At 43.4% G+C, this 21,959-nt stretch overlaps 1 protein-coding gene across 1 annotated transcript in view; it reads right to left on the reverse strand.

The window, feature by feature from the left end:
• ST8SIA6 (ST8 alpha-N-acetyl-neuraminide alpha-2,8-sialyltransferase 6) overlaps positions 1-6,845 on the reverse strand; it is a 42,059-nt gene extending 35,214 nt beyond the window's left edge. The window contains 3 exon segments of the mRNA XM_050892171.1: positions 6,372-6,405; positions 6,408-6,466; positions 6,751-6,845. Coding sequence (XP_050748128.1) covers positions 6,372-6,405; positions 6,408-6,466; positions 6,751-6,845 — 188 coding nt within the window.
• Between the last annotated feature and the right edge of the window lie 15,114 nt (positions 6,846-21,959).

Here is a 21,959-nt window from a genome sequence, read left to right on the forward strand (position 1 = left end):
TGCAAGACATGCAAAACAATGACTCATTCTAGTAAAAGTTAAATTTCTGAATTTCTGTTTCACTGTCAGAGTGGCCTCTGCTTCACATGAGTGAAAGATTTTTGCATTCAGATAAAGGGGGTGTGCAAGGGGCAGTCCAGACTTCTACTGCATTATTCATTGCGGAGTTGTGCAGACATCAGACTCAGATTAGATTTCTGATCACTTAGGACAATTATGCTAGGCAACATTTATCACTAAATTAATTTACCTGACCTAGTGGATGGCAGTCTTTGTTCAATATTTAGAACTGCAGTAAAACTTCTGCAATGAAATCAGATAACATGCCTAACAACGCAGATATCAGGCTACATTCAACTAATTTTGCAAACTCTTAAGCTAGATGAGAGCTTGAAGTGGAAACCATGTTATCTTCTGTTGGGTTGAACTCATAAAACTGATGAAACAGGAAAATTTCTGCTGCATTTCCCTTAGGGTTTAGACATTCTCAAAGCCAACCTCTCTGGCCAAGATCTGAATAACAGGGTTTTTTTAAATCATATACGAACAGCTTGAGGACCACATACTTCCTATGGTAATTCTAGGAACTCAGAAAGTACACCATCTGTACTTTAATAAATCCACAGTAGATTAAGACCATGTGCCATATTTATCAGCATGTTGTTATTCTATATCTTGCTCTCAGGAAGAGAGCAGTTCCTTAAACTGTAAAATTCTTTAAGACAAGGATTGCACCCACCTTTAGAATAAGAAATAGAGAAAATATATGGAAAGTCCACGGCCCCTTTTGCTGCACCTGTAGCATTCAGTCCTGAGACTACAGGGAGCCTTAGTGCAGGGAATCACTGGACACACAGGTACCTCAGTTAACATGGAGTTCTGGGGGAGCAGTGGTACAGGGAGGGGAAGAAAAGGAAGCCCTTTAAAAACAAAACCAAACTCAACCCCAAACAGTTATCCGAGTAGGAAAATGGATGGACATAAGATGGATGAAAAAAGGATGGGAGGCAGGGGGGGGAAGAAAAAGCAGATGGAAAAAGGAAATATAGTGCTGTGAATTATGCCATAACATAAAGATATGCCCAGGACTGAAAAGCCAGTCCTCCAGAATTCCCACAAAATCAGCTGGAAACAACTGAAAGAATGTGGGGTGAGATTTTCAAAAGAGCTCAGAACTGGACTGTCTGGCAGCACTGAAAGCAACAAGAATTTCACCCCTAATTTCAGCAAGTCCACACTGAACATAAGGAAAAATCCCACTCATTGGCTTTATTCACTCCGTGCCCAGCAGAACTAGTTGTTGCACTTTTTCTATGGCTTCCTGCTCTTGTCTGCCTGAAGCAGCACAGGACCTCTGAACCCTGTTCCAGCTGAGCATCTCCAGCTAAAAAGGGTAACTTCTGCACGCAAAACTGCACATTTATATCCTTCTATCAAAGTGGCACTGAACAACACTATCCATATTGTGAATACCTTCTGTCTTAATCTGTCCCTTGAAGAGACTAATTTATATTTGAATCTCATAGTCTATTAGTTGAATACTATTAAAAACCCGTAATCCATACTTCCCTAGGAAGCATGCTCTTAAGTGCTATCTTTGACGCTATTTCAAATGAATCAGATGATAAGAATATAGCGATGTTTTTAAGGTTCACAACACCTTGATTAATAAGGCAATACACAACTTTAATGCTTGGTGAAATGGACTGTAAAAATGGCTTTATCAAACCATAGGAGTAAGAATTTGTCTTGTAACATTCATCACAGTAACTGTGAAAGAGACTGATCCTACTATCCTTGTTCAAGTTCCCATAGAGGTTTTGCTTATCTAAGGAATGCTAAATCAGGTCTTTAAGACAAGCTGCATTTTGAAATTATTTCGAAGACCTTCCAGTGCATTCACCAGAGTTATACATAACATCAGATACTTTTTATTTATAAAATCCATAAACTGTATGACAGGTGACATGACAAGCAACATTCAGAGTCTCATGGTGGGTAAAGTGAAAAGAATAAGGTACTTACACTAAAATGATGTTACAATACTACGTTAGACAGAATGACAGAGCAGTTTCACTTGGACCAAGTAAACAGAAAGAGGCTGGGAAACCTTTCACCACTGTCAGAACATAAATGTGTCCTGGCAGCAGCTTTCAACTGAACATCTATTCATTTAGACAGAACTAATACATGAGGCATGTGTTAGAAATGTGCCCCTAAAATATGTCTGCATGCATCACTTGGGAATGAAGGGAAAAAATACTAAGAGAGCAGTAAAATTAGTGAAGCGGCCACCAGTGCTGACTAATCTAAACTGTAGCAAATTATTTGTTGAATATACTAAGCTACTGTTCATAATCGTGGTAATAGCCTGTCTCTTCTTCCCCTTCTGCCTGCCAGAATGCAATATTTTGACAGGAGACAGAATGTACAGGTCTCTGTAGCATAGTTAATTAAGTATAGTTGTTTATTCCCTAGGCCTGCATAAAGATGTGCTGCTGAGAGAGGGATTGGAGAAACCAACACTATGGAACACTGTATTAATACTAACTTCTTCATTTCATAGCTCCTCAATCACTTCCTTACACTGTTCAAGTACCCCAACAGTCTCTACACTGTGCTTGCCTTGGACCTGCAGAGACAGAGAGTAAGTTAGGGAAATAGTAAGTGAATGCCTTAAAATTGGCGACACAAACAGAGTAACAGAGTAGTGGTGGTCAGTTCAAGCTGTCAAGTCAGTTCAAAGCTTCAGGGTACTGCTGCCTTGTTATTACTTGTATATAAAGTATATATAAATAGTGCTTGAGAAAACTATTTTCACTTCCCTTGTAGGAGCTGGCATTCTTTATCTGCTATATATTCCTGGGCAGTACAAAAGGAGCTAGAATTGCTGCCCAGGCTTAACATAGCACACCCTGGGCCTCATAACAAAGAAAAGACTACCTAGCTCGTCTTATTATTGTCACCTTCCCCTGATAAGCACTAGCAGTACTGAGCCCTCCATTTTGCTGTTAATGCTGTGACTACACAAACAAATATGCTGGCACAAACACAGTTGGGGAGGGAGGGAGGACCAAGTGTCTAAAGGTGGGACAAGTGCAAGACTACTTCTTTTGGTTGTACTGTTGGCTTAAGCAAGTTTAAGCTGTACTTGCAGTCACAGCTTAAAAACTGAGAGGATGGTATGAGGCATAGACATGAGGATTTGCCAGAGAACCATGGTATTGCAGTGTAAATGATACTGGTTCCATGAATAAATTTGGGGACTACTAGAGAAATCTTACTCACAATGGCCTTTTTTTAAGTAAGAAACCCTACTAACAGGCACAGTAGGCTGTGAAGTAAACCCAAGACAAAAACTGGAAGTCACACTGCAGAGGCAGTCACATTGTTGGAGTTATCTAACACTTAACAAGAAAAAGTGGTAAGAAACATCCTGTAAGAGACAAATCGCATCTTCAAGGTTATTTACTAAGATGCAGATCTTCAGAGAACTTTAGGTGCCTGGTCACCATCTAATTAAACATTGCTGTGCATAATAGCTGCCTAAATATCTATGACAGTCTGAACCAATCCTCTGCTTTTCATCCTTTCATGCTTCAGTTTCATCCTTTCAAAAGAATTACTCAAAGTAAAAGAACAGATTAGCTTTCAATATTGCGAGGCAACAGAATAATAGGGCCTTAGAGATTCTTCAGGAGATGTCTGGTTACAAATATGCCTCCAACAACAAAGGAAATCATGATAAGAAGAAAGATTAGCTTGCGATTCTGGGGATTGTCCAGATCACTTATGCTTAGAGTTCAAGAAGGATAGTGCCCAGTTTTTTTTCTTTTTCCTTTCCTGGATCCTCCCACCAAAGTTGGTAAGAAAAGCTTAACTTTCCAGAAAAACGCATCAAACTGATGAAGCGATTAGAGTCTAACCTCACATCCATGCACATCCTCTTACTCTTACGCAGGAAAGGACATTGCTGTCAGCAACACAGCAATGCTATTCAAACCATCAGGGTACTTCAGGAGAACCATACTTCGGGAAGTCTGCACCAATAGATTGTTCCTAGTTTTATGCATCAACATACTAATGTAGCCTCAATTGATTCAAAAATTCACTAACCCCTGTACAATCTATTTCAACGAGCGACTCTTCTGTACTTTTGCTATACTCATGGATACTGCAGCAAAACCCCACTGCAAACTGGAATCTAATTCCTATTGACCAGACCATCCATCTCCATCACTGAGGAATTGCTCTCAATGTCCTGAATGAGTCCAGATGCTCTCTGGATCAAATCTCTCCAGCATGGCCCTCAGCCAGGCCCAGTCCAGCTGCTGCCTGGATCAAACCCCTCCAGCATGGCTCCCTGCCGAGTCCAGCTGCTCTCTGGATTAAGTAACAGCTCCTGGTCAGTCCAGCAGCTCTCTCTCCTTCCTCATACGCCAAACATGCACCACAAACTCCTGAAAGGCCAGCTTACTGAGCGTAGTCACTCAGGTGAGAAAGAACATCCCCTCTTGGATTCAGCCAGCAAGCCATCCCTCCAAAGATACTGCGGTTATAGGAGCTAGAGTGAAATGAAACTTTCTTTGATGAATAATTTACTTGTCACACTTTTGCAGTCACTTAGTCACGAAGAAATACAATTTCAGGTTGATCAAAACTAGCTCCAAATTGGTGCCAAAATCCTCCAAGCAGATTAAGGAAAAACATGTATTTAAAATCTCATGCTCACTTGCCTTATTACAGAGATTAAAAACTGACCCATACATGCCATGGATTTTCAGCCCTCTTCGGTACGTGTTGCTTCCACTTTCTTTGCTCCAGTCGTGAGTGTACTAACAGAAGATGGGAAGTAGCTAGATTCTGTTCTCTAAAGTGCTCTCTGCCAGCATTTCTAGTCAATTTGACTCCATGGTTTAGCACAGAGCTGAGTGGAAGGAGACTGCAGCTCAGAAACTAGCAGGGAAAAGGAAGAGTATGAGAAGATGGGGCGGGGGGGAACCACTGACATAACACAAAACAGAGTGGAGAGGAGAATGGAGTGACAGCTATAAAAACCAAAGAAGAACAGAACAGAGTACATACTGCAAAACCAATAAACTGTAAGGAGTGGAAAAGAAGGAAAAAAAGGCAGAAAGGGAAAAAATGAGCACAGGAAAGAGAAGCAGGCTAGAAGCACACAACAGCAGTTAGAATTCTGCAAATGTTCCTGTTCCTTTTGTTCCACTCTAATTTTGAAAGCTGTTATAAACTTACGGCTTGTGAAAGTTCTAAATTTTGAGACAGGGAGCACAAGGGTCTGTCATCAGAAAGGCATAAGAAATGTACGGTTAGGGTACACTGCAATGGCTACTACAACTAACGTCACTTGCTTTCACTTAGGGAGAGCATGTTGTTTCAACCTCAAATTCAGCTAGATTGGGTGGATGGCGGCCTCAGTAAGGTTAACTGCATTGTCACCATTGACTTCAATATAACCAGGACATCACAGTTCCCATTAAAGACCCAATTCCCAAGTTCTGTCCAATTTTTATCATGTGTTTTTGGCCATAATATATATTAACATATAATAATCATTGGAACTGCATTGTTAATGAGGCCATACAAAGTAAAAAAGAATAGCAAAAATATTTGCAAACTACTTCTTACATAGTAATATCTCATGTGTGGATTACACCACCCTCTTCTGCACTACTAGTTTTCCTACAGTGTGTGAAGACTCAAGAGCACGAAAACACAGTCGTTAATATTGAAGCCTGCACATAAGACATGACTTGTTTCACAGCTAATTTTACCAACTATTTTCACATTAAACTTCACAGTATAAAATAAGAGGCTGTAAAGCAAAGATCTACACTGATCTAAAAGGTCAAGACACGGGATCAAGCAAAAGGGCTCCCACGAAGTAAGATGCTACACAACATGAAAAAGGCTTCATATGTCTCGCCTTCATCCTATGGATTTTAAAGGAGAAATCTGTATTTTTAACTAAATACACATTACAAAAATGGTAACAATGTTACCCAGCTCCAGCTCCACCTTCCTGGAAAGAAGAATAAAAGATACCTGGAACATGCCATTCAGCAAGCACTTTTTGCATTGTACGTCAACAAAACTGCTCTACGCAACATTTTATTGGGCTCAAAACCAACGGCAGAGTGACAGCTGTCATTAAGACGGCCTATGAGCAAATAATTTATTACAGTTAAAGTGAATTTTCATTTTCTCAGTCTAGTAAGTCTCTAACGCTCTCTCTGATTAAGCTGCCAAAACAAAAGGAAGAATGAATTGGAGCGAAGGCAAATTTCTGCTTCTGTAGACCCTTCCACACGGACCCACACTACCAGTAACTGAAGGCGGGCAGCCCGTACCTGTTCTCGGTCTGAGGAAGGGACGTTAGGGGGACCTGAGGGCTCGCACCACTTTCGGCGTGACAGTAGCTACTCCTGCGTCCTCCTCCCAGCCCCTGGCAAGCAAGACGGGAAAACAAAGTTGTCAAAACCAGTGATTAAATATCACCAGGCGGGAGCGGCGCCGGTCTCCTCCCCACGAATCGTTCACACGCCGCCAACAACCGAGCCGAGCCCAGCCTGCGCCGGGGGGGGGCACCGCGCCGGGCTCCGCCGCGCCCCTCTCCCGGCGGAGGGCGGCGAGGGGCTCGGCACGTCCCGCTCCTTCTTCCCCAGCCGGCTCCAGGCTCTCCCGCACCGCAGCCCCACCACAGCGGGCGAGGCCCCCCGGCCGCCCTACCTGGCGCGGAGGGGCTGCTGGCCGCCCAGGCGCAGGAGGCAGCCGCCGAGCAGCAGGCTGCCCAGCGCCGCGGCTAAGGCGATGACAGCCCGCATGGTGCGCTCGGCAGCGGCGCCCGCCGCAGCTACGGCCGCCCCATAGTATTTAAGGGAGGCTGCGGGGAGGGGGAGGCGGCCATGGCAGCCACAGGGTCTCTCTGCCCCGCCCCTCGCTCGCTCCGGCGGCCGCAGCCCTGCGCCGCCGCCATCAGCCCCCCCTCCCACCGCGACCGCCGCTCGGGGCCCTGCCTGCCGGGGCGGCACGGGCTCGTCGCCGGCACGGCCGCGCTGAGGCAGGGCAGGGGGCAGGCGGCAGGCCGGGCTTCCCGCCAAACTTTCCCCTCAGGCTAGCGGCGCGGCGCTCCCCGGGCAGGTTCCCGGGGAGTGGCGGCCGCCGTGCGGGGGGCGGCTCGGCAGGGGGTTACTGCCTCGGTTTCCCCGCTCGCTCCCGGGGCGGCGGTGCTGGCGGGGGGGGCGGCTCGGCTCGGTGAGCTGCCGCGGCGTCAGGGCAGGACCCGGGCGGCCTTTGCTAACGGCCGCTCGGGGCGTTTCTCGGTAACAAAGGCGGCGGGGCGGTGACCCTGGGGTGCGAGGGAGTTAAAATAGTGTGGAAACTCCAATGGGGAGGGGCGGCGGGGGGGCCTGCGGTGCCGGAGAGCGGGTGGAGGCGCCGTGCGGGGCGGCGGCGGGATCCATGTGCGGGGGTTCCCCGGCGACGAGCTGCCGGGGGAGGCCCGGGCAGCCTGCCCTGCCCCGTGGCTGGTGCAGTGAGGTCGCTGCTGCTTTAATAGTTCTTTATCTTACTTATAAATAATGTTCAATGTGGTGTTTGTTTTGTTTTTATAAAATGTATTTGCGGTGGTTTTGGTAAAGAAATGTTTCTGTAGTAAGTTTGCATCTTTTTACCTAATTGTGCACTTAGTGGTGTTTTCATAAGGCCAGCCATTGCTATGAGAAACCTAGTAAGATGACAAGGTGCCATTAATTAGGCCCCCTTTATTAAGAGTGTGGGTAGTAGAGATGCTATACTTTACAGCAGCCTTTCAGTTGTGAGCCAGCTGACACCTTGTTTTTGCAGATTCTTCCCTATCCTTCCTGTTTTCTGTATCTGCAAGTGTTCCCTTAAGCCTCGGAGCTGCTCTTATGTTCTCAAACAATGGCTGGAAAGCCTCAAAATAAGAGCTCTGCTGCAGCTATATAAATGAAGTAACAAGGGACTTGAGATTGTGACTGGTAAGCGGTTAGATACGACAATGAGAAGCAGCATGCCTACGGTCCATCAGAGGAACAGTACAGCACCAGCTGCGATGGGGTATGCCAGGAAATATCTGGTTTTTTAGGGCATTTGTTAGCTCACTGGCAAGCAGTGCTGTGGGCACTGGTGGGAGGGAGCTAGAAGCAGTTGTGGGCTGGTGTTGCCAAGGGGTAGCAGGTACCGGACTGGCTTAGTGCACAGTCCCCCTGTGAGCACAGCTCAGTTGTCCTCTTGGCTTTGAAGTACTTAGTTGTAATAGAGAAACAAAGCCAGTGTTAAGGCTTCTGAAGTCCTGAAGAAGTCTGCTGTTTTGAGGTTGTTGTGAATCATAAATATCTTGAAGATGAAGGTGTTTCATCACCATTTCCAAAAATCTTGCTTTAGGCCTATCCTATAAATCCAGTTGACATTGTATATGAACGTGTAGGGGCCAACAGTCAAGCTTGTTAAGGTATGTGTATGTTCACTGGTTAGCAGATACTAGAAACTTCAGTCCCACTGTTACCTCTGTAAAATTTGAAGGCTCCTGCTTATGTTAGTGCATATTATCAACTATTTCATAATATCCGTTAAATATTCCATGTAAAACAATAAATCTTTCATTTTAGAAAGTCTAGTGGTATTCTGTTTCAGCTCTGAATGAAAGAAGACTAAGAATTACAGTCCAGAAAACTATTTGTTTTTTTCCCCTCACTGTTATTTCCCTCTGCAATACAGTTTTCCCATGAGACCTGAAGTATCACTTTCAGCTAATCCATGGGAAATTTAGTGATGTCAGTGAGGACATCGTATTTCAAGTTAGAGGTCTGCTGCCAACACCAGTCTATAATATCAGTAGAGATTTTTTTTCCAGATCAGAAGGTTAATGTTTGTGTCCTATTAAAGTTCTTGCAAAGAAAATGGGAAGATTATAAACCATATCTGTTTAAATTAGACTTGGCACTTGGTGCTTGTTGTTTACCAGTGACTTTACAAACACTTATTGATTGATTGTCACAATATCTCTAGGTGTTACCAGCCTTAATTTCCTGGCAGAGCAGCCTAGTAGGGAGGTTAAGTGACCTAACTAAAGGGTGAGATGAGAATCAATGGTAAATCAGGATTCAAATTTAGGAATGCTGGATTCAAAGATCAAGCTTCTCTTGCATCATGTTGCCATGTCAGAAGCGATGGTGTCAGGTAACATAATGTAGAGGGTCAAAATGATAAAGGCACAGCTGCCAAAGATGCCACACAGGAAAAGAGAGAGACCAACAGTGTACACTGAGACTGTGTCCCATCCCATCCTCCTCCTGACAGCTGGAAGCTGCTGCATCTTGGCAGCATCCCCCAGCCTCTGATTCCCATTAGCTTCTGAAGTCAGTGGGAACTGATAATTGCTGGCTTGCACAGAAGGAAGAGATCACTAATCAGCCAGGTGGTGTCATGATGGCTTTGTTGCTGAGTTCCTACAACCCTACTTAGCTGCTAATTTGGAAAAGTAAAGTGTAGCCTTGGGTATCATCTGTGAATGGCTGCTGCCCCCCAGGTCCACAGGATTGCATCTCGAGAAGAGTCTGGTGGGGGTGCCTGTAGGGCTGCTGGTCACATGGAGCTAGCTTAGCCATCTTATTTCCAGCAGCTAAATCATATTAAGAAGCAATTAATGTTCATTAAATGCTTTCCTAATGCTGCCTTCTCATCTAAGCAATGGCTGTCATAGGGATATTAGTTACTGCAAATAGGAGGGGAGATGACTGGTACAATTAGGAAGAAGGGAAAGGTACTAAAGATATTCAGTGAAACTGGAGTCCCATGTTGTGGCAAAGCATGAGAATCTCTGGAGTGAGGTGTTGGCGTGAGACTACTATTTTGGTATTTTTAGTGTAGTCAATGTGAGTGCTTTTAGCAGAAAAAAAAAAATTCCAATAAACCCACAAAACCAAAACATATGTGTTTCAAACTGGGAGAAAGTCATTGGTTCATTGCATTTCACAACTTTTTCATTTCCACCCACAGTTTTGGGCAACATGGTTTAAATAATGATAAACAGCAAGAACTGAGGTGCTGTCTGTCAAACTCCAGGACATCAAATTGTCTAGATCAGTTTACAAAAGAAAAATGGTGAAAAACAGTGCATTCCTGTACCCCATTTAAAAAAAAAAAGTCAAATCCAAACCTAATAATCATCTTGTGTGGCTGTTGCTGCTATGCTTTTTCAGTCTTGCCTTAATGTTTTTCACTATTTTTTCAGGAGAGGATTTTGTGTCCTATACCTTACAAATTAGGCTTTATTAAAATAATAATGTAGTAACTAAATTCAGCCAGCAAATAGTCTGTTGAGGTCTACATGAAACTAGCTGAAGTATTAGGTGTTTAAAAGCAGTTATGTGTACCCCAGTTTTGAGACATTCATCAAGTGTGCCAGTGACAACTCATCCTGTAAGGCACTGCTCGCTCTCCAGAGGTCGAGGTGAAAAAAGGGGCACATGGAGAAGTCTTCAAGATGCTGAGCGTCTCATAAGATGTCACACTTATGGTAGGACTTGCCTCTTGTGCACAAAATATTAATGATTTTTCACTTTTGTAAACTGGCTATGATTTTTATTTATCAGAGTAATGTATTGTGTGTGCTTCACCAGATTCCTCTATTTAGTTTAACCGAGTAACCAGCTTTTCCTCTTTAGCAATCACGATCCTGCCCCATGGCAGATAAACATTCATTGCCAAAAATGCATCTTGTAGCATAAGCAAACATGAGGCCAGTAACTACTGAAAATTAGTGCTCTGCTGCCAGCAACTGTGCAAGGCTTCATCCAATTAAGGGCACCGCAGGCATTGAGATGCCCATGGTTGTAGTGCAGTCCAGTGTGTGTTCTCTTCCGAAGGAAGCTGATGGAGGGAAAAGGATCTGAATTCTAGTTAGATTTAAAGGAGGATTTTAATGCAGAAACTCTGAAAACTTGCAAGTTTTTAACCTGAAGGGAGAGATTCCTCCCCCCCCCCAGTCTCCCTTCTCCCTAAATGCTCTCAGCATGACTTCTTAGTATGACACTGTAAGAAAGGCCATATTGGGTCAGACTAGAACAGTGTGTTCTTCAGGCAGTGCCCAGTAGCAGACTCCTAGGGAAGAACTGTGCAGTGATCCATCCCTAGGATCCTTTCTCAGCTTCCAGCAATCAATGAACGGCTCAGGGAATTTCTGAACCAGAGCTATCTGTGTGTTTAGTCACCTTTCATGGATTTTTTCTTCCATAATTGTGTCTAATTGCTTTTTGAAGCTATGTAAACTTTTGGCATCAACAGCACCTTGTGTCAATGATTTCCATCCAAGCTGAAATGCTTCCCATTACGATTAGCCCAGGAACAACTTGCTAAGAAAAGTCTCTGTTGTTATTTGGAAACTCTGATCTCCTATGCTAAAGGACATGAAGTGGTAAGTATTCTTTTGCAAAGAATTTTACTACACGTCGCACAAATCAGCGCTGCTGTTAATACAAATTCACAGCATCCATTACTAGAATTCTGAGTGAGTTATTACAGAGCATACTGTGAATGCAAATTAAAAATAATGCACAACACTCAACCAAATCCTAATGGACCAATGGCACAATGTCAAATACATCAGGAGCAAAGACTTTTAATACTATTATTAAAACCCCAAGCAAACAAACAAAGCAAGTAAATCAGAACTGACAAAAACTGTTCAAGCAACATTTACTTGTCATAGATCAGCATGTAGACTGACGATACAGCTCCCAGTGGTTCTTAAAATGCCTGCATGGCTGAAGGGGGAATGTGCCTCCAGGGATGTCACATAATGGAAGGGTTCCCATCAGGCACTATGGTTGGTGGTTGAGGTAATTACGTCAAGCTAAACATTTCTTTCTATCAGTGAGTGTGGCACAGCGCGTCCAGCTGCTTATCTGTAGAAAAATCCGATTAGGGATCACATGTTTGTTGAAGTGTGCGTATAAAATAGCAATAGAAATGAGGGCCATAGCAGAGTTCAGAGTCATCCTTAATGATACATGGGGTGGGCTGCAGTGGTCAGTCAGCATCGTTTATGCTTATAGGAAATCAGAGCCACAATTTAGGAAAATAAATAAATGCATGATGTAAGCAAATAGCAGGGATTACTTGGAAGAAGAAAAAAAAGGGATGGCTGTATAAGGGCCTAATCTTGGGATGGGAAGATTATCTTTTGAGTTTGATCCAGGATGGTGGCCTGACAGCCCAGCTCCAAACTGGCTTCTTGGAATCACAGTGCACTGAAAAAATCTAGAGCCCATTTTTTTTGGCATTCTTACATTTCCTTTGTTGAAATTCATGTAGAGTACAGTAAATAAAAAAAATAAGGAAGCATCATATGCTGATATATGGGGATAGACTACTTCATTGGTATCAAAGAAAACAGAAGTGATACAGAGCACCATAAACTCATGGATTTGAGGGGTTTGGAGGAAGGAAGACAAGACCTCTGTCTTTACACTGAGAAAAAGCCTTTAACCCCATTAACTAGAGTTAAAAATATAACTGCCCAGATTGCAGCCTAAACGTATTATCACGTAAGACTGATTCTCCTGGTCTCTTCTGCAGTAAAAACTGTTGAATACTCCATAAAAACATATCTGCTGTGAATCCCGGATTTTCCATGTTCCGTCATCAGGTACTTCTTAAGCTGTTTGCAGCGCTGTGAAGTTAATGCTGATAAGGCTGTGGCACAGGCGAGGCAAGGGAAGTGCCAAATGTGTGCGAGTGTGCCTGAGCCCCCCTCCCTGCAGCGGCCGTGCCCGAGAGAGGGACCTGGGGATCCGCGGTGGGGGCAGCCAGAGGGGCTTGTGACTGTGGGATGCCCTCCTGAGAAGAGGGGATCACCTGGAGGAGAACCCATGTCCCAAAGGTCATGGAGCTGTGTAGGAAATTAATCGTGAGGGTGCTTGAGAGCCAGGGAGCCAGCTCAGCAAGGTCCTTTAGCTCTGATGCAGCTTTAAGTACATGAATATTTCTGTTAAACTGGGGCCAGTCTCCTGCTTCTGGTGAAGCACCTGCCAGAGTCCTCTGAAAGTTCAATGTGTCTCTGCAATGAAACATCAGTGTTTGCACAGGGCAGGGGGCATATCCGTGCAGTGACAGGGAAAGCAAGACAGTCACCGAACCTTCGGCATACCCTGGGAAGAGAAATGATATAGGAAAATAAGCCATGCAAAAAAATACCTCTTAGCATCAGGGTAGCCTTCCTGTTTCTGGATCCTCAGTGAAACCGAGGGAAAAAAAACTCTAGACAATTCCTTACTTCTGTTTGTCTAGCAACGTCTTGATCCATTTATAAACTGGAATTGAAAGCCTTTACCTCCAAACAGAAATAAATCCAGGCTACTTCAAGAGCCAGCAAGATATACAGACTTTTAGGACAGCTTATTGTAAACTGGGGTTGTCTCAAATACCTTTTTTTTTCTCCATTCTGAAGTAATTTTCTGTCTGAATGATACCGGTTGTAGCCTGGAGTCCAAAATGGGCCAATGGATTCATGCCGACATTCGAGAGAGCCACCTCAGCCAGCACACAAGCGTCGCTGTCCTGCTGGGGTGGGAAAGGCGGCAGGGGGAGCGGGACTGGGGTCAGCGCTGGCAGCCGCAGAGCAGCACAGCCCCTCTCTGGCATGGGGAGCAAGTGAGAAACCCTGGAAGGCCTCTGCCGTGGCCAGGGGGTGCGAAAGGTGGCGGGCGGAGGCCGAGGGAGGGAGCTAGGGCTTTCTCCCTCTCCCAGCAGAACATCGCTTGGGCTCAGCTCGCTCTCTGTCATGTAGTGCTAGGTACAGGACTCCATCCCCACGGTGAGATCCTTCGGTATATAAATATAATCTCCTCTGTGATTCACGCATTAATTAAAAATAACAATTCTTTTAAATGTTACCTTCTCCATTTCGGTAAATATGCTGATAGCCCGTGCCTCAGTGACAGGCCTTGCTGATCGTATTGCACTCCTGGCTCACTTTCATTAGGCTCTGCAAATATACTGCCATTCTTGCAAAATCTGTGTGCTGGGTAAGCCAGAATCTCTCTTATGGTCCTCAGATAGCCACTTACGTATTTGTCTCCCTCTCAATTACTGTACTTCCAGAGAAAGCACATTTTGGTTTGTTATTATCCAGTGCTTTTAATGGCCTGGCAGGAGAGAATTAAGGTCTAGCAGAGGGGAAAACCAAATGTAGCCTGGGAAAAGTGAGTGCCATCTGAACAGAAGGGATCAATAAATACTGTTATGTTTACAATTATTTCCAGAACAGGCGTTCAGTACCTAGCTCCCAGGTGAGATTTCTGCGGCACATATACTCATTTTCTTTTTACAGATTGATCAACCTTATTTTTAACCTTGAGACCATAGTACTTATTTAGAGACCCACTGTGTGAGAGGCTGTTAGAAATGCCCCAAAGTTAACAAGTCCAGCTAAAAAGACTAAGCTTATAAATGTATGGTTTACATACAGCATTTCTGAGTCTTCTTTATTCAACAGTCTTGGCATCACCATCAGATCTGAAGGAATCTAAAAACGTATCAGTGTTTGGGAGGAGGACCAAAAGGGGAGAGCAGGAGCGAGCAGCGGAGAACAGAGGCCCCGGGGTGGCGAGGGGGTGTGTGGGGAGCCACCGGGCCTCAGCGTGGGGGACAGCTTACTGGCATGCAAGGGTGCGCCCCTGAGGGCAGAGGGGAGGGAGGATGAAGGCATTTTCAGCAGAGGGAAATGCTGATGCTGAAAGTACCATTATCATATGCTGGGGAGACGTGCATTTTAAATACCAACATTTAAAATCCTTCGCCTTTAATGTTGTGTTTGCATATTGCATGAGTATGCATTTGACCGAATAGCTGAGCACGTGTAAAAGGCGATTCTAAAGCAAGGAATCATCACTTGAAACCTGCAGCTGGAGAAAATTTATTCAGGCTTTCCAGATGTACTCAGGCTCAGCTTGGCTGTGCTTAAGAGCAAACTGAGAATTTAACAAGTAAGCAATACGTGATTTTATTGATAACTGTTGGGTATGGTCATGAAAAACTGAATGAACCCCGCTGACAGCTGATCAGAGGGTAACACAGACACCAGCAAAGCGACACAGCAGCACCTCTCTGAACTGCCCCAAACCACGCTGCCTGGATCTTCCTTGGGGCGAGATGCTGCTTCAGCCTCTGCACCACTTTTTTCCTTCTTGTGTGACTCACTCTTCAGTAATGTGCATGGTGCAATAAGGGGGGGACGACACCCCGATCTTTTCACCAAGGATGGTATTGAGACCACAAATTCAGTCCACATTGCAGGAGTTGGAACTAGCTCCCTTTCTAAACCTTGGTGAACCAAATTATCATCAGCACTGAATTGCATGTTTTCATTTCTGTGGCACATTAGCGTCTAGCTTAGGATGAATAACGCGTAGTGGCAGGTATCTGAAAGAGCTGCTGTATGGGATATTTGCATATAGCGTACTGAGCCCTGTAAGACAGGACGTGTAAGTCATGGGGCCCATTTTGTGTCTGACCCAGTGATGCACGTCAAGATCTAAAGCAAAATGATCTCTGGAAATTAAAAGGTGCCGAGTAATTCAGAATTGTGACATATTGATTTCTTTGTTCAGACACCGTATCGTTTGTAAAGCTGCAACACAGCGCTATAACTCAACGTTTTGCTCTTTAACGACTGGTCAGTAGCCCAGTTATAAATACTGTTTTACCATTTACTGACATTTTACATTTATTGAGCATATATTTTATCTAGACTCATAAAGAGAGTGCAGGACATTTTTAATAGACACAAAAATATTTCAGGCTAAACAAAAGCAAAAATGCATGACTACGGGAGTACACTCCCAACGTGTGATGAGAAGGTGCTGCCAGATGTTCTGCAGGAAACTGGGGAGGGAGGCGCGAGCCAGGGAGCTGTGAGTGGAGCATGGAGAATTGCACTGGTAGGGCTCCGGTGCGAATCCATGCCCTGCACACCAGCTGGCTGAGGTCCTGAGCCTGATGTGAAATGAGTGGCGGTGCTTTGAGCTGCCCACTCGTTCCCTCCACAGAAGACATCATCCTAACCACATCCCGCAGCAGCTGTTGAAGGGGCCAGCAGGGAAGGGAGCTGTGTTTTCCCCAGGCTCTGGGTGAAGAAGCACTGAGCGAGCTGTGGGGTGGGCATGTGAGGATCAGATCACTCTTGTTTTTTTCTGGTTATAGCAAAAAGGCATTATTTTTTTCAGACTATAGCATCTGCACTCCTGGGTCAAGGTAATGTAACAAAAAAGTGACAGAACTCCCCCTTCGACTGTACTGATCCATTCTGTAATCCTAAGGTTAAGATTGTATAATATTGGAAGCTTGTGTTAGATTCCTGATTCCATATTTAGTCACTTCTCTTATATTTAAGTACAGAGAACATTTTGGGAAATCAAGTAAGTTATTAAATATAAACTTAGCTTCCCATTCACATTTTGTTTTTAAATAGCCTATAGATACTGTGTTTTCCTAGGCAGGATGTAAAATGAATAAATGATGTACAAGCAAGCTGGCTTTGCCAGTTATAGGTACAAAACCTTGTGGGGGCTTCTGGTTTTAAAGGGAAGCTGAAATGATACATTTTTCATGCAAAACATCAACCTCAATAGATCTATTTATTTAAAAGAGCTTTAAAAAACAAAGACACAAAGGTCTACTTTTATGGGACACAGCTGGGACACCATGGCTGGGTTTCATATGATCAGATACAGTCACATGAAATATGTACATCCACATCTGAACCATTCACCCTGGCTCCATTTATACTTAAAGGAAAGATACTCACTTCTGGGGAGAAATTTATCTCATCCAAAAGTGAACATATTTAAGCTCAGATCTCTTACCACGCGTATAAAAAGATACCAGAGAGACTGGTTCAGCTATAGGTAAGATAAAGCCCTCCTCCCTGACAATGAGAGATATTTAGGGGAATCAAAAGCATTCTTGTCCTCATCTGAAAACACAGATTGTTTCCTTTATTCAAAAGTATTGTGCTATGAGATGGCACCAAGCTTTTAAATGAGTATTATTTCTTACATAGCCTGGTACACAACTTCTACTGAAGACACAAGGTTGAATCAAGTCACATTTTAACATGGCCTAGGCTTGATAACTCCAGGTTTGAATTCAATTTGCATATTTAATTAGGTGGGAAAAATAATTTAGAGACTTAGTACAGTGCGTGCAGTCATGTCCTTATCGACACGAGTTATCCTGTCAATGGACACCCTGCTACATTCACGCTGCCTACTTCAGTTTCCCCTGAAATTAGAGCCAAAATTTGCCTTTATCTTCCCTTTCTTTTTCATGTAGAAAATGGCTGCCACGCTCTCTCCCACATCACCCTCTACCTTACAGCAGGGTGAGATTTTCCAAGCACTTACCACTGAAATCAAAGGGATTTTTGCTGTTAAATTCCCCAGAGAGCAGAATTAGTTGGTAGGAACTACTCAGAAAAATCCTGCCCCCACCAGAGTAACTCATTCATCATCTGTGAAGGGCTCTGGTACCCTGAATCTGGACGGCACCGGCATGCAGAGCACCACCAGGCTTGTTGCTCACTGTGTTTATATTGAGAAGGTCACACAGCGTGTACTTGCTTTGGCAATTCAGTTACCGAAAGCCCATTCTCCTCAAAGTTATTCTTGCCCCAATTATCAGAGACTTGGAAAGAATATTGAGTTAAATTTTTATTTACATTCATGAGGAAAAAAAAAAAAAAAATTTAATGAAAGGCTAGGTGCTGTAATGTTCCAGAAAGCTGAGAGAGGAGCAAATCAGTGAACTCGTATTCTGTCAGGCTGAGCATGCTCCTTCAAGAAAACAAGCTGCCAGAGGTTTTATTGTACTGAGCCATAAATGTGCAAGGTGATTATAGCAGATAAAGCCCCCGAACAGAGCTCACGGGCCCGGGGACAAAGAGCACTGAGATCTGCAAAGCGTGGTGAGTACAGACGCAGCCCGGCCACACAAGAGGCCTTCCCGGGCAGCATTACAGCTGGAACGTCTTGCTGAACAAAGAGGAGCTAAACTCCTTAAAAAAAGGGTTGGCAACAGTATAAAAAAACCCTTAAGCTGTGACGAAAAAATGAAAGGCTTGCTTTGCGATTCCTGGAAAATGACGGTCAAATTAAAGAAGGGCAAGAAAGCTGTTTCTAAACCCCTCCTGTGAACCTGTTTCAAGAACTTTTCTCTGTTGCATTTGAGTCATTGTATTGAGTTACAGAAGCGGAAGTGTTAAAAGAATTTCCATCACACAAAACATTCAAAGCTATTTTAATTCTGTAAATTCCTCTTTAAGAAGTAACTGTTACGGGGAAGGGGAACTAGTAATTAATGTAGATGGTGCTGTCTCAGGAAACACAGTGAGCTTGGCTGCAGGAAGAGCTTGTTTCATGATTCTCCAGCTATTACCTTTTCTAAAAAAATATTTATTGAGGAGACCTATTAGTTTGAAATAATAGTTTCCACAGGATTTCTTCAATGCACGTGCTATTCTTAATTTGAACAAAACAGACATTCTTTGAGTAGCTGTCCAATAGTCTATGCTTTATGTAAATAAATTTTATATTTATACATGAGCTGGGATCAGTAATTTGCCCACGATATAGCAATGGATTATACTGCCATGGAATTAAAAAGCAAACAGTTTGGTCATGAGTTAGCTTCATTGCAAGCCCTAAATTAAATTAGATTAGATTAGGGGTGATTGCCTTTCCCTGGCCAGGATTAAAATGTTAGCTGCTTTGGAGATCAGCAAAATATTCCCAGGACAAAATCTCAAGAAACTGAAGGATGCCTGTGATTTAATTATGCATCTTGTGATATTTAGTGTTTTTCCCACTGCTCAATCACTGGAGTCATGAGATTCTGAGAAGCTGAGCTTTTTCTTTAAAAACTAAATAATCAGTCCTTAAAATTGCCGAGGGGGAAAAAAAAAAAAGGAAGCTTCTCAGTGTTAAAGAAGTCAGAGAGAAAGAAGATGAAATATTTTGGAAGAATTGGTGTGTTCCTATGCAGGTTTTGACAAGCTGTGTTTGATAATATCAGCCATTTCTTCTTTCTTTAGCAGCGGTAAGCAACTAATACTGACAAGAGACTGTATAGTTCACGGGGATCATTTTTAAACCATTTTGCATTGCTTGGTCCTTAGAGGGAAGCCCCAAACAAATCAAGATCAGGCAGAAGAGCCCCAGCCTCTGTTGGAGCAGAGCCCTGAGCCTCCTCCATCCCCACCGCAGCAGACGGCGAGCGGCACATGTGCCAGGTAGGAGTGATCTGGCACAGCTGGAACTGGTGCCTCCTGGCAATGACTAATATTTACAGTACTAACAACTCGATGGCAACTACCCTCAATCAACAAGCAGTATTAATGTTTTTCTACAGATTTCACAGCCGTGCTCGTTTTCTGGGACCAGATGTTTACGCCAGGCTGTCCTGAAGGCAAGAGGAGATGTGGGGAGGGGGGGCCCCAGGGCTGACACACATACACACCGTCCCGAGGAGTACCAGGTGGCACCAGGTCTTCGCCTCCAGAATGAAACCTGGGCAATGACTGTGAGACATTTAAGATCATAACAAGCACCGTGTGGGCTTAGGGTAGCCTTAACACCTCTCTCCAACCATGTCCAAGAGGAAAAGCATAAGGAGAAGGGGATACAGCCACCAGGCTTTCCCTTAGCGTAACCCCTCAGCACTGTGAAATCTCCAAGTTACTGGTGATCTCTGGACTGTCTTGTTAAAAAACCTAAAGGATTTCTCTTCCAGGAATTTGTCTAAATTCCTCTTGAACTCACTTGCCGTGTGGAATTGAATTCCACACTTCGGTTGGGCATTGTATGGAAAAAAAACCCAACTCTGTAATTTCATTTGCATTAAATATCTGATCATTTCACCACATGATCCTTACCGTGTGCAAATAGTGACTAACATTTTCTCATTTATCATCCTCATACCAGTCATTGATTTAAATATCCTTGTCTTAATGCTTCCCAGTTGATGAGCTCTTTTCTATTTTATTTTTTTACATCTGGAAGCAATTCTCAGAAAGTTTGAAAAAAATTTAGAAACACTGCTTACGAAAAATCCCATTTTTCCAATATCTGTCTTTAGGACAATTTTGCATTGTCCTTGGTAATTAATTGCCAATACTACATGCCACATTTCTAACAAGCTCTTGTTTGCACAAATTCAAAATACAATAACAAGGAGCTGACTATCTTTCACCTGTGGCTAAATAAAAGCATTGAAAAATAGCCAAAATCCGAACAACAAAATTAATGTTTTATAACAGAAAAGATGTTATACGAGATGATTGTATCTTTTACCAGCAGTAGGAAAAAAAGCAACGAAATATCACTTCAAGGTTTTGTAGAAGAGTCTAATTTGAAGGAACTATTTATAGGTGCTGCATATTATGTTAATTTGGCTTCTCCTGACAGACAAAGGCTTCCTTTGAGAGCTTTTATAGTAAAAGAAGGAAGAAAGCGAGGGGCTCTCACAAATAGAGTTATGATAAAAGCTGCTGTCATTATAACAGATCATCAGAAAGAGAGAAGGAAATGGTGAGATGCCGTTCATCACTTTGAGAAATGCTCACAAACAGCTCCTGGTTAGGTAGGACTAGCTACAATATTTATGAAGAGGGATATGTTATCAGAAGAATGCAATTTTTCCTCTTTGCAGGCTGTTTACAAACTCATCCCGATTTCTGCCAGTGTATTTGTTATTTGCAAGAATTCATTCAAATACCTCACTCAAAACAGTAAGAAAGAATTCATTTATATTTGAGAATAAATTTCATTTCCCTGAAATATTGTTGGGGTTTTTTTGCAAAAATGGGATGTGAAGTTTTCAGCTTGTAGACTGTATGCAAACAGGTCATTTGAAGTGGGTTATTTTCATTGTATTGAGGTCATTGATCACACTATTTCTAATACTTCATGGCTGTATGCATGAAAAACAAGCTTTTTGACATGGGAAAACAGACCAGAACTGATGAACTATTGACAATGAATGTAAATAATAGATAGCAAACAGAAAGGATCTGTACATCGTAGAATTTCAGGTTATGTTTTATTTTTGATGGCTTAAAGGGGATAGTGGCACCCTGGCCACCTTCACTGATTGTTTTACTCATAAAAATGCAATTTTTTCAGGAAGAGAAAAAGAAAACCTTTACAAATGAATGTCTGCAAAGAGCAAACACAATATGGATAGAGAATAAATGTCATGTCAGAAATTATGTGTTCATGGACGCTGCTTTGTGGCCAAGTTCTTTTCACTCCCACTGCAGATGGCCATCAGAATTAACCCTTTGCATGGTGAAACACTCCCCTCACAATGTAGAGATCCTCTAGAAATGTGGTGTTGGAGTAGCTTTATTTAAAAATATAAACAAAACACTAGAAATAATTCACTTGGAGCTTACTATGACTTCGTATTTGTATCAAGATGCTTTCCCATTAGTCCGTACTAGCAGCGTTAACCAGACACTCAAAATACCAGTCACTTTGGAAGTGTTCAAAGAGAAGCTCGTATCGCAGGTATACGGCACAGCAGCATTAGCCACCGTATAGCTGCTTTGGCTGGTGTTTGCGGCGAAGGGGAGGGAGGCAGGAGGTGGTAGGCCAGCTGCTTGCCCGCACGTGAAGTCCATCCACCAGCTGCTGGGGGTGGCCTGGGAGCAGCACAGAGGGTTTGCCGGGTGTGAGCAGGCATGCAGCGCTGCCCCAGGGAGTGCACAAACCACAGGGGTACTGGCAAGGTTTTAAAAATCGATTGTCTGCACCCCAAAATCATCAAGCATATCATGTTTTGTATATTGCCCACATAACACGGACATGTAAATTAAGAGCTGAGGGTCAGAAGAGCTGATGCCTGTGCAGGTGCTGCTG

Source organism: Gymnogyps californianus, chromosome 2 (assembly GCF_018139145.2).
Source record: "Gymnogyps californianus isolate 813 chromosome 2, ASM1813914v2, whole genome shotgun sequence".
NCBI classification, from domain to species: domain Eukaryota; kingdom Metazoa; phylum Chordata; class Aves; order Accipitriformes; family Cathartidae; genus Gymnogyps; species Gymnogyps californianus.